General features: G+C 33.2%; 1 protein-coding gene across 1 annotated transcript; it reads left to right on the top strand.

The window, feature by feature from the left end:
* Positions 1-8,861: 8,861 nt before the first annotated feature.
* On the top strand, positions 8,862-11,954 carry LOC138342504 (uncharacterized mitochondrial protein AtMg00810-like). Its single transcript, XM_069294668.1, has 4 exons — positions 8,862-8,907; positions 10,792-10,897; positions 11,501-11,592; positions 11,680-11,954. Exons 1-4 carry the CDS (start codon positions 8,862-8,864, stop codon positions 11,952-11,954), a joined length of 519 nt encoding a protein of 172 aa, XP_069150769.1.
* The last annotated feature ends 934 nt before the right edge of the window (positions 11,955-12,888 follow it).

The raw sequence follows: 12,888 nt of genomic DNA, 5'->3' as shown, positions 1-12,888 counted from the left end.
ATGGTTACAAATTCTGAGCTTAGCTTCCGGGCATTAACAATAAAAAATAACTATACTATCTCCCAATTATTTTTGTATATTAACTGACACATAAAATAATAGGCTATCAAGGCAATACATTCCTTTATCTTTTATTTCATGACGCTTTTCATAGGTGAGTCTTTAAGAAAACATAATTGTTAATATAAATCTAAGTTTTATGCCGTTCCTGCCAATAGGGTATTATGCTAAGTTATTTGTCTATGGTTGATTAAATTTACGTATATACCCAATCTTTTCATGTCAAAATCTTCACTACATAATGACACAAGAAAAATTGTTTAAAAATCAAATCAATAAGAATAGAATATGGTATAGTATACAGATGAATAAGTCACGTTAGGCATGACACATAGGCGGACTAGCCCAAAAGAGAGAGTGCAAGGTATACAGGCGTTAAGCTATACAAATACATGGTGTACGCGTGTATATGAGTTATAGGGTAGCGTGTGAATGAATGTCTATAGGTAATGCAGGAATGGACTATATAATCACATGATTCATGAGTATGTAAGCTTAGACATGTAGTACATATGACTTGTAGACATATAAGAAAATAACCTACGAAACACAAATCAGATTGAGCAAGTGCATTGTATTGCATGGATAGGTGAACTAACATGTCAATGATCACAAATATGAATTATGATTAACTGAGCACATAACATATGGCCCAAAAAAGCTGTAAGGCCTGAAATGTTTAAGAAAGTAGGCTACTTGGTATGCAAAAAATATAGAAATGGTCATATGATTAATTAGCGTGCCAATAATTAACATGTAAGGAAAAGTTCCTATAAAAACATCAATAAAAAAGGGTGCTCTAAAGAGGATAACTCCTACATGTAAGCATTCCGTGACGTTAGGTAACTTGTGAGAAGGCAATCCACAAAGGGAAAATGACATACAAATAGATAAGTTATAGAACATGCAGCATGTATAATTATATAACAAATCACCTTTGGAAACTACGATATATATTATAGAACCACTCTACCGTACTAAGGTAAAAAGATTGTCTTAAGCGTTTAAGTTATAGGTTGGATAGTTTTGCTCATATTCCCAACTCACCTCAAAAGACATACAATTGATATCCTATCTATTCTCTCCAATCTCCTAAGAATTCTTATTAATGTTCTGGTAATGGGACTGGGCTTCCGTCTAGGTTAATATAAATAGTATAGTCAAGATACAAAAAGAAAATCCTCAAAAAATAAGTTCATCTTTTAGAGTAGGAGGCCAAGGTCAATTTTGCCTTCATGAATAGCTTGTGTTATATCACACTCAAGGCCTAATGACCTTTGAAGGTCGAAAAAGAAAATAAATAGTGAAGCTTGAACGCAGCATGAAATATGAACTCTAATAACATTTAAATGTCAGGTACCTATAAAGTTATATTATGAATCATAACGTCATAGAGTTAGCTGATTTGGGCTTAACTCGATAGGTATGGCCATACTAAAAGATTTCTTCCCTTTTTTCATAATAAGTGAGGGTGCTCCGACTCTTTTACCATGCAACATAGCAAATAAGAACAACTAGCAATATGCATATGATTAATTTTTTTCATTTTCCTTAACTGGATAAGGACTGATGAGTTACTATAGGTATATATAAAATGAAATCGGTAATATCTCTATTCAATGTGATGGAAGTCTATATGTATGTATAATGTTTTACTTCTATTTGTACTAATGATGTGGATAAACTAGGTCCATATTTTATATAGGTAACATCAAATTCACCTCATTTTTTCTTGTTGTTATCAAGACTAAATATCAAAACTTGAATCGATACTAAATTGACTTCACTGTGTGACAAAGGTTCACAAAATTGTTCCTAGTGCACCATTATAACTTGTTAGCATTGAGGCGTTGATAACATTTTCTTTATGCATACACTTTAGCAATTACTCTCTCATAAACTTCTTTCTCACTCCTCAACAGTATCCTCATATCACACTTACCCCTATGTTTCGGCAATTTGACATATTTTATCTCTTTCTAATGAGAAGTTGTTTGTACATATTCGGCTTGTGTTCATTCTCACAAGCTTCCTATCTAATAAGTAACTTTTTATCAAAACTAGAAGCTTCATGTACTAGATTCCATTATGTTCAACCAACTAATCATAAGTTAGTTCTAACCAATTAACTTTCTTTTCATTATCCTTACCTTTTAGGCACATACTAATTTTTTTTATCCAACACATAGATCATCAAAGGAACCACCACACATATATCATTTGCAGCAATTGACACTCATATCCCTATTTTTTATAATCATGAAAATAATACAAGTGTTATTAGTACTTATTAAGAGTTGTTGGCCCATACCATATAAATGGCAAACATTAAAGTACTCGGGAGGACATATGGTGAGAATAAGCTTTGTCAGCCAATTAGTGGTATCTGTAGTAAAACTATTGCACTATTACATTCACCTATAAAATTGTGCCACTGGCTTCTTTGAACTAAAACAACCTAGTTTAACTACATCAATTTTGAGAACTTTTGCAACACTAAAAATTTTATGTATATCAATGACTAGGAACAAGTGTCCTCTATAGGAATAAATCCAATAACCATGGAGGTAATATAGAACTCAAGAGATGGTTACATCCTCCTAAGAAGATGTACCTGGAAATACTAGAAGAAATATATGTAACTAGGTGACAAATCATTTTTGAACCAGCATGATGCAAATGATACAAATGCAACTTTAAATGCAAATAACATAAAAGCCAATATACCTTGTGGAGTGAGATGGAAGAAACAAATTAGCTCAATCTATTCAAACTTTTGGTAACTTGAGGTCCTTTTTGAATGTCACATGCTGACACTTGAACAATCGTTAACCTTAACCATAGTTAATATGAATAGAATTATCCGGTACAATTGGAAATTGGCTTCTTAACTTTGCTCTATCGTACGAATAGGATTATGAAGGAAGGTAACATTTCCTAAATTTCCAAGCAACCCCCTGGTTATAAATGTGGCGGCAACATATGCATAACTAAGGCTCTACTGGATACGACTTTGTACACCCCCTAGGACGAACTACTATGATACCACTTTTGTCAGTCCCAAGCCCTAGGTGAGGCGGACAAATACCTTATGAACACATGCTTTACAAGTAATCTACGATGAGAAAGTAAAGTACTATGCAGAATACTGATGAAGCTTCATATACAACACATTTTGACTAGCTGGACCGCTATATGTTACAAGTTAAACTATGAATACAAATGATAACTTTACAATGTCTACAAACCCTTTATTTTAATCCATGATGGTAACACCATGAAACTACACATAGTAAAGACTCGTCAAAGCCCCGAATCAACCTGAAGTTCACCAACATCCGCTGAGTATAATGTGCTTGTATTGGGAAGATCTACTAGTTGAGTAAATGTACCAGCAACATTAAATGCAGTGTCCTCAATAAGGGACGTCAGTACGAAAGAATGTACTTAATATGTAAGGCGTAATACAACCATATGTAACATGAGAGATCAAGTGAAACCACCTTGTTATAGATAAGGATCAGAGACAAACTTTGCTTTACACTTGTAGAATCATGCATGTTACATTCTCTTCTATACTTTTATGTACTTTATAATCTCTATACAACATATGATACAAATGTCCAGCTGATCGGCGTTAGAAGAGGATGACCCATGCAGCTGATGTCCTCATAATTCTACAAAATTGGGATTGGCACATGCTAGGCTTTCGCCCCTGAGATGCCATCTTACCATACCAATCAGGATCCGCCCATGCTAGGATTTCGCCCCTGCGCTGCCACCCATAATCATACTGATTACTTCACTTAGATTCTTTCATCTTTGAGATTGTTGTTTATCAATCCATAACTCTTTTGGTATTGTTCCTTAGATAATCATAACTCTTTTGAGATTGTTCTTTTTAAAGTTCAAAACTTGTTTCTGATTATTATTTTGGTGTTCATAATCCTTATTTAGATTTGGAACTACGAACCAGTAGGAGAAGACACATGAATATGGACTTACGATATTAATAATGACATGGGAAGCAAATGTAACTTGAACGTAGTACTTAGGAGCTTATATGACTCGGTATAGATTTTCACATCACAAAATGAAGAACATCTAGAGAAGACAATTTAACTTTCAGCCAAGAGATTTTAACTCAATATGATACAAATACAAGATGTTCATGCATGTGGAACCAAGGGAAAATAGGGCAGATTAAACTTAATGGCAGATACATATTCCATGTAGGTACATATAAACGTACAACTGAGCAAGTAGTGATCATGTGAGTTAACATTATTTTCTAACACAATGAGAGTAATAACAATAAAGGGAACATCTGAACGCGTGACAAGATAACATATCTATAAACATTTGAAGCAAGTTGGAAAGATATGGGCAGATCGTATATCCATCCTATAAACATATGTACCATGTGCAATTATGATCACTTTGAATTATATAGTGGAAACACGTGCTAGGGGTACTTTGACAATGAAACAAGTTTAAACCTTTCATGCTAACACTTGGCAGAGTAAACACGCACATTTAGTAACAAACTCATATTAAAGTATGCACTTCGATGCTTTAGGGAGTAAGAACTGCAACTATTGATCAGTCACTACAAAGGGAACCTAGAAAGAATAATTTTTTTAATGCATGTTTTTGGATTCATGCAAAAGAAATAGGAAATCAAATAGCCTTATAAACCTTTCTATACAATTCAAAACGTATGACTTAAGCTCCTTGTCTTCAGATCACTAATCTACAATAAAATAAGTTGTTTGACTAGAATTAGTAGCTAATCAATCAATTTGAGCCACTTGATCACAACAAAATTGTAACAAGCAGTAAGATGCAATATATCTAGTTAGTGTTTTCTTTCCTTTCCTATCCCTTTAATTGTGTCTATATACTGTACAACCTTCATATCAGGTCCTCCCCAAAACTCCAAACAATATTTATGTTCTTTAAAATCTCTTTAACTTCCCCGCACATCTAGTCATATCCCTTATCATAACACACATAGAACAATGTTTGAAAAAAATAATGTAATAGAAGAAATATGAATCATGGTTCATATTCGCCAGCACTTGAAGAGCTTACATTACTGTTTAAAGTGCTCAAACAAGCTCATAGCTTAATTTAAAGAGGAGTCCCCACCATAGCTATCCCAACATGCACTGAACACCATAACATCCTCCTCAAAATTCACCATGTAAAAGTGACAATTTCAAACTCAGTAACACATACCAATTGTCCTAATTAACTCATTCACAAGAGGGAGAAAGTTGTAGTACCTTACCTTGCTGGATAAAACTACAACCTTTTAAGACTTGAATTTTTCAAGGCAAAGGTTGTCCTCCTTAACTTGTCTTAAATTATACCTTCAAATAGCTTGAAATGACTATTCAAGACCTCTAATCGTATTTAATGTGTTCTATATGGATTTAAGAGAGAAAAGAGCGAAAGCTCTAGAAATCAGATTACTTTGTCAATGTAAAAATGGCTGGAAAAGCTGATATCAATCTCTTTTAAAGGGACCTGCTTTGGCCAAGTTTCTCCCTCCTTTTTTGATTTGTCAATTAAGTGACCCACCTACTTGTGCTTTTCATTTGTTCTTTTTGGACTTAAGAAAGTTGGCCCTTTTGCTCCCTTTCATGTACTTCATTTGCATCCAACAAGTGTCTATAATTTGGTCCACACATTTAAGTAGGTGATGCACCTAGTTTTCCATTAAAATTATTTCTTGTGGTCTTGGGAAAAATGGGCCTTTCTTTCCATTTTCCCCTTATTCTTCTATTCAACTTGGGCTAAATTAATGCAAATAGGTGTAGTTCACTTGGACAAATAAAATAGTTAAACGAGTCTTCATAGGTGAAGCACCTACTTGGTCTGTTCAATAAGTCAAAGTAGGTGATACACTTACTTGTAACCTACTAGCTTAGTGAAGTCAAGCAAGCACCTCAATATTTTATTCCATTTCTAGACCTGAATAACTTTAACATCACTTAGAACTTATATACACTATGTCACTTTATACTTTAGACTCAAATACCACCTTATGATCTCAAGTTTAAATACTTCCATCGACATCAACTTAATTAGGTTGCATCAAAATCTACGGACAGTTCACTTTCAACCTATTATATTGCCACTAGTTTCCTATGAAACTAAATCCATAATTATACCACAAGGCAGTTAATAAGTATTATATAAATAAGAACAGTACACGTAGAAGACGGGGTGTTACAAGAATTTCTTCACTAATAAAAGGCTCAAAAACAATAAAATTTGTATACTTTAATACATCATTCTCTTTTCTAAGGGAGAAACACTAAGGAAAAATGAAAGTAGAAGACTACATTGAAGATTTTTCTTCAAGATAAGTCTTGTTCCAAGAATTCATTATTTTCAACTCAAACTTCTCCATACAATTATTAATCACTAATGAAAATCATAATTCATGGCCTTAGATATTTCAAGAAACTAATTTAATAATTTCAAGAAAGGTTTTGTTCATTGATTACCTTAAAACTAGGGTTGCAAGGCTTTTAAGAAAGTTCTTCTTCAAGATTCTTCTAAAAGCTTGTTCTTCCAGGTATTTAAGGCTATCATAGTGTTGGTATTCCTCACACCCTACATATCCATTCAAGCGGTAAAAGAGAAATCTTGGATTCTTCCCCTAGATTTGTGTATTTCTTGGGTTTAGTTAATTTGAGTTCTCGATTTCACAGTTCTTTTAAAATTCTATTCCTATTTATTGAGTTTCTATATTATTATTGACATCCTTGATTTTATTTGTTCATGTCTATAATTCAACATAAACTTTATTTTGATTTATAAATCTTGAGAAGTTTTTCAAAGCCAACATTTGAGAGTTAATCTGAACTTCGAGAAAAACTTTTTAAAACCAGTTTAATATGATAATTGAGTATGACATAAATGTTTAAGAAATATAGTATCTAGCATGCCGTCAATGTTTAAGCAGTATGGTATCTAGTTATGTCATAAATGTTTAAGTAATATGGTATCTACTATGCCATGAATGTTTAAGTAGTATGATATCTAGATATACCAACAATGTTTATGTTGTATGACTTCCTGAGTGTTCAATGAATATATCACAATATGATTTTAATATAATTTGAGAAATTATTTTTATGTATGAATAAAGCAACAGTATAAGGGAACTAAGTATTCCCAAGAAAACATGTTTTTACATTTAAGACGAGAAGAAAAATCGATTTCCAAAAGAGTTCAATGAAGAGTTTTTAGTACTGTGTCTTTTAAGAGAAAACCTTTTGAGTAATAATCTTAAACCATAGAAAGTGTTATGTTTTTTTAACATATGAAGAAGTTATATTTACAAAGTAGTTTTGCGCACCGATATAGGGATAGTTTAGACAATTCACTGCCCTCATAAACCATGTAGCAAACGTGGATATAAAGGGTCATACTTTTTAAATGATTCCTGAATGAATTTGAGCATAAACTAGTGGATTCACTTAGTAGTACGTTCTATACACTGACAAAGTATACGCAGTTTTGGAAACGTGACTAGACTGTTTATCATCAAATAGTTCATAGTGGTTATCGATTAGATAATCTCCCACAGAGTTATATAGTATTTTATATACAAATTGAGTTATTATTGTATTCTTTAACACAATTAAATTTTTATCTATTTTTTAAAAGTTTTGCATATATTGCGTCATTTATTGTTTTTTTGTTCTTGATTATCATGAATTGAGTACCTTTAAGTTGAGTATCATATGTTTGATTTGAGTATCTTATTCTTCAGTTGAGTTTATTTGAGTGAGTTTATAAAAAGTAAAGATGAAAAGGAGAGTATCTTTCTTGTTTATCAACTTCAAGCTTTTGTTTATGGTTTAGAATTTCCCTTACAGGTTCATTCATTTATTTAATTTTTCATTTGGCCTGCATCATTCTATGATTTAGATACATAAATTGATGATAATCAACATGAGTATAATTGAAGTTATGTGATATTGTGGTCAGATTTGGTGTGCCTTCTTATAGTTTTTAGAAGACTCCACCTTACCTTACAGTTAGCAGTATTGAGATGTTTTGGGTCTTGTCCCAATATCATCCGTAATAATAGAGGCTTCATAGATAGACAAACATGAAGATTTTTGTGTAGTTACATTCTTTTAAGTATTGTTCTGACTTTCTTAAAGTCACTATTGGAGTTCAATGAATTTAATTCACTTTTCAGCTTATTTATACTTGAGTTAGTCTTCCTTGTAGACAACAAGGATAAGGGTTTTCTTAGGGCCAACAATGATTCTCGAGTAATAACCACATCTATGGTATAAGCTTTTGTCCTGAAAAAAATGGTATCAGGGCAAAGAGCTCAAGTGTACTAGAGTGTTTATGAAGCCATGTCAGTAAGATCTTCTATATGGTTGAGAGTGCCCCACTTATAACACATTTTAAAAAAATTCTCTTATTTTGTACATGTAATAGTGCAACAGAGCTATGTTATATAAACTCATTCTAACTCATATGTTCTCATATCCATTGGAGTACCTCTCGTACTACAGAAGGTTTAAAAGTAAAATAAGTTTCGTTGAGGAAGTCATGAGGCTCTAGAAGGGATAAAGAGAAGTCCATCAGTAAGTTAAGTGTTTTGTTTTAATGGAATTCACCCATGTTCATGTGAATCATGTGTTCAATCTCAAAGCGAGATGAACTCTCTTCTTTAAGCCCTGTTTCAGCTTAGATCCTTATGAGGAAGTCGTTTTTTAGCTTGGTAGTATTTTCATCCAATAAGTGTGTGCTCCAAAATTATGAACAGTAGTAGTGAAGAGTGCCCTTACTGTAACATCCCTCCAGGTAAGAACTATAATTAGAAAGAATCATTTTTCGAGAAAGTAATGTTTTAAATTTTGGCACGTTATACTAAGTATATGTTGTGGGACAACTTCAAATGACAATAGCTTTCGATAGAGTATAAGTTAGGTGGTAAATAATATATCAAATGATATGTCTTTTCATACTCTTTAAAAGGTCACCGAGTTTGCTATTTTTGAATCTCATATGGGAGAGATATGCACCTTTGAAGTTGGGTTGTCCATTTAAGAAAAGTTACCTTGATTTTAGTTGGGTATGATTGTATTATTCTTACCAAAGCAACTGATTCTGTTAAATTTACCTAATCTAAATTAATGCTTATGGTTTGAGAATAGTTCAAGAAAAAGAAAAAAGTCAAGGCGTTCATAGAGATTTCTTCTTAAACCGAAGGTTGTTTCGCCAAGGGTTGATATCTAAAGAGGTATATGAGTTCTTCCACATGCTAATCATGTTAAGAGAAAAATGACAAGAAGTGGGTAGTATTTCAACGATCAGTGAGTTCTGGAGGATGAATCCTCCAAACATCCGTGGTTCACGTGTCACTAAGGATCAAGAAAACTATATAAAGAGACTACAGAATGTGTGTTGAGGTTATGCACATTGTCTATGCTAAGCGAATTTAAATAGTTGCCTATCACCTGAGGAGTGTTGCTTGTATTTGGTTTGTCAAATGGAAGAAGGGTAGAAATGCGGGTGCACAGATTTTGAGTTTGTTCTGTTTGAGGCTTTTTTCCTCATGGGATAAGAGAAGCAAGTAAGATAATTCCTCAATATTTAGAAGGAATCTCTGAGTCTGCATGAGTATATTCTTATGTTCACCTAATCGCTATGTTGTGGATATGGTTGCTGTCATGAGGAGCGGGATGAGTCGATTTTTTTGCAGGGTTGTGTCATTTTTTTAGTAAGGAGGGGCAAGATAGATATGCTAATAGGAAATATGGATATATCGAGGTTGATGATCCACGTGCAGAATGTTGAGGACAAAAATATCGTGGATAGAAGAGTTTAGGAGCAAGAAAACTACGACATGGAGTGAGCCTGAGCCGCAAAAGAATAAAGCAAACCACTATTCTTTTCAACAGAAATATTAGGGACTTGTTCCTGTTAGCATGATGTAAATCTAAATAATTGTATATATTAATGTAATTACATAGTGGTTTAAATTAGCATGACCATATAGATTTTTTGTAGAATCAAAGGAATAAATATTGTGATATAATAGCGCATTTGGAGGGATTGAATAACATATTTGTAGATATAAAATAGTTGATAGTTAGAGTTAGGAGTGACGGATCTTTAGGGATTTGTAATATTTATTCGCTTTATATAATGGAAAAACTCTCACTTTAAGAAACATTTAGCGTAAGAAGAGTCATCTTTTTGATGTCACTCATAGTTTATTGATTGAGTCTTCTATTCCATCTAAATATTGGGTCGAAGATGTGTCTACTGCTATCTATTTTATTAATAAACTTCCATCTAAAGTTTAACCTTGAGTCTTCATATTATCGTCTTTTTTCAAAAGCATCCTAGCTATTATAGTATTCATACATTTGGTTGTGTTTGTTTTGTGCACCTGCCTCCTCCTCAACGCAATAAACTCTCTGTTCAGTCTACTAAATGTGCTTTTTTGGGATATTGTACTTTGAGAAAGGATTTATTATTATGATCCAGGTTCTAAAAAATTTCATATTTTTGAGAATCAATATTTCTTTGAGAATCAATATTTCTTTCCTACTCATATTTAGTCATCTTCTGTTTCTCCTCTTCTTCCTACTTTTGAGGACTTGTCATTGTCGTCTAAGTAGTTAAAACTAGGATATGTATATGAATGACGTCGGCCAACTTAACCCAATCCTTAAACAGATCCGCCTCCTGAAATTGCTCCACAACCAGAATCTGAGAATTTTTCCAGGCCTGCTCCTCCTAAGCCTCCTCGGAGATCTGCTAGAGTGTCTCAAACTCCTGAATGGTATGGGTTTTTCTTCTACTTTATTCACCATCTCTATTTCAACTAGTACTCACGCAGCTCCAAGCTTGAATATTGAAAAAAAAAACAATGGAGAAGGAACATTAGGCTCTTATAAAAAATGACACATGGGACATTGTTTCATGTCCTTCAAATTTCCGCCCTATTGGATGTAAATGGGTTTATTCAATTAAACATCATTTTGATGGAAATCTTGAGGAGACTTTTGCACCAGTAGAAAAAATTAGTACGATGCAAACTTTTATTACCATTGCTTCTTCACAAAACTGGTCTTTTTATCAAATGGATGTCAAAAATGCTTTTATTCATAGTGATCTCAAAGAAGTGATTTATATGAAACCTTCCCCTGGTTTGTTCTCATCACCTATTCAGATGTATGCAAGTTGAAGCGGACTTTGTATGGATTAAAACAAGCTCCAACATCTTGGATTTATATGTTCCAGGCTAATTTGGTCCACATTTATTTTGAGCTGAGGAAATATGACTCGTCTTTGTTTCATAGGAAAAATCTACAGGTTGTGTTCTTATTTTGGTGTATGTAGATGACATTATCATCACAGGAACATATTCTTAACTAATCACTAGCCTCCAATGGCAGCTTAAAGATTCTTTTAATAAGAAAGATTTTGGTGCTTTTACATATTTTTATGGTTTGGAAGTTCATAATGTTGTTTCAGGTGTGTTTCTTAACCAACACAAATATACTCAGGATCTGATTTCTTTAGCTGGTCTTTAAGATTCTTGCTCCGTAAATACTCAATTAGAATCGAATGTGAAGTATCGTTGTGAGGAAGGTTATGTCCTTCCTGATCAAACTATGTTTCGACAATTGATTGGGATTCTAAATTACCTTACTGTTTCTCGACCTGATATCTCTCTTGTAGTGCAACAAGTTAGCCTATTTATGCAAGCTCCACCTCATCTCCACTTGTTGGTTGTTCTTCGCATCATTCAGTATCTTCTGGGAACTTCTACTCGTGGATTGTTCTTTCCAAGTGGTTCTCCTATTCTTCTTGATGCATTTAGTGATTCTGACTGAGCAGGATGTCCAGATACTTTTCTTTCAGTCACTGGTTGGTGCATATTTTTTGGGGAGTCATTGATATCGTGGAAGTGTAAAAAGAAAGATTGTATGTCAAAATAGTCAACAGAGGCTGAATATCACTCCATGTCTATTGTTTTCTCCAAGGCTATATGGATTCAAGGATTACTTGCTGAAATTGGATTTCCTCTATCTCAACCTACTCATCTTCATTCTGATATTCAAGTGCTATTTAGATTGCTAGTAATCCAATTTTTCATGAGAGGACCAAACACATCAAAGTAGATTGTCATTATATACCAGAAGATGTAGATAAAGGAGTCATTACTCTTCCACATGTGTCCAGTGATTCTCAAATAGCTTATGCATTTATGAAATCTATGGCACGACAACACCATCAGTTTCTAGTAGGCAAATTGATGTTTCTTGATCCACCGACATCAATTTGAGGGGGGGTGTTAGCATGATGAAAATCTAAATTATTGTATATATTAATGTAATTAGATAGTGATATGAATTAGCATAATTATATACATTTGTTGTATAATCAAAGGAATAAATATTTTGATAGAATAACAGATATCGAGGTATTGAATAGCAAATTTGTAGAGATAGAATAATTATCTTTAGAGATAGGAATGACAAATCTTTAGAGATTTGTAATATTTATTCATTCTATATAATGGAAAGACTTTTACATTGAGAGACATTAAGCAAAACAAACAGTTCCATCATCTGCTAGTACACCTGCACCAAGCAATATTGGTAAAATTCAATAATTAAAGTTTGCAAAATTTCAGATATTGACCTACTTAGTATTAAGATAATGTGTCAAAAGGAATAAATTTGACTGATACATGTACTAAGTGTTGTAGGAACGACTTAGGAACATGTCGCGATAGATCCACTAGTTACTTCAAGTACTTTCAAG

This window comes from Solanum lycopersicum, chromosome 1 (assembly GCF_036512215.1).
Source record: "Solanum lycopersicum chromosome 1, SLM_r2.1".
NCBI classification, from domain to species: domain Eukaryota; kingdom Viridiplantae; phylum Streptophyta; class Magnoliopsida; order Solanales; family Solanaceae; genus Solanum; species Solanum lycopersicum.
This window is presented reverse-complemented; position numbering and strand designations above follow the sequence as displayed.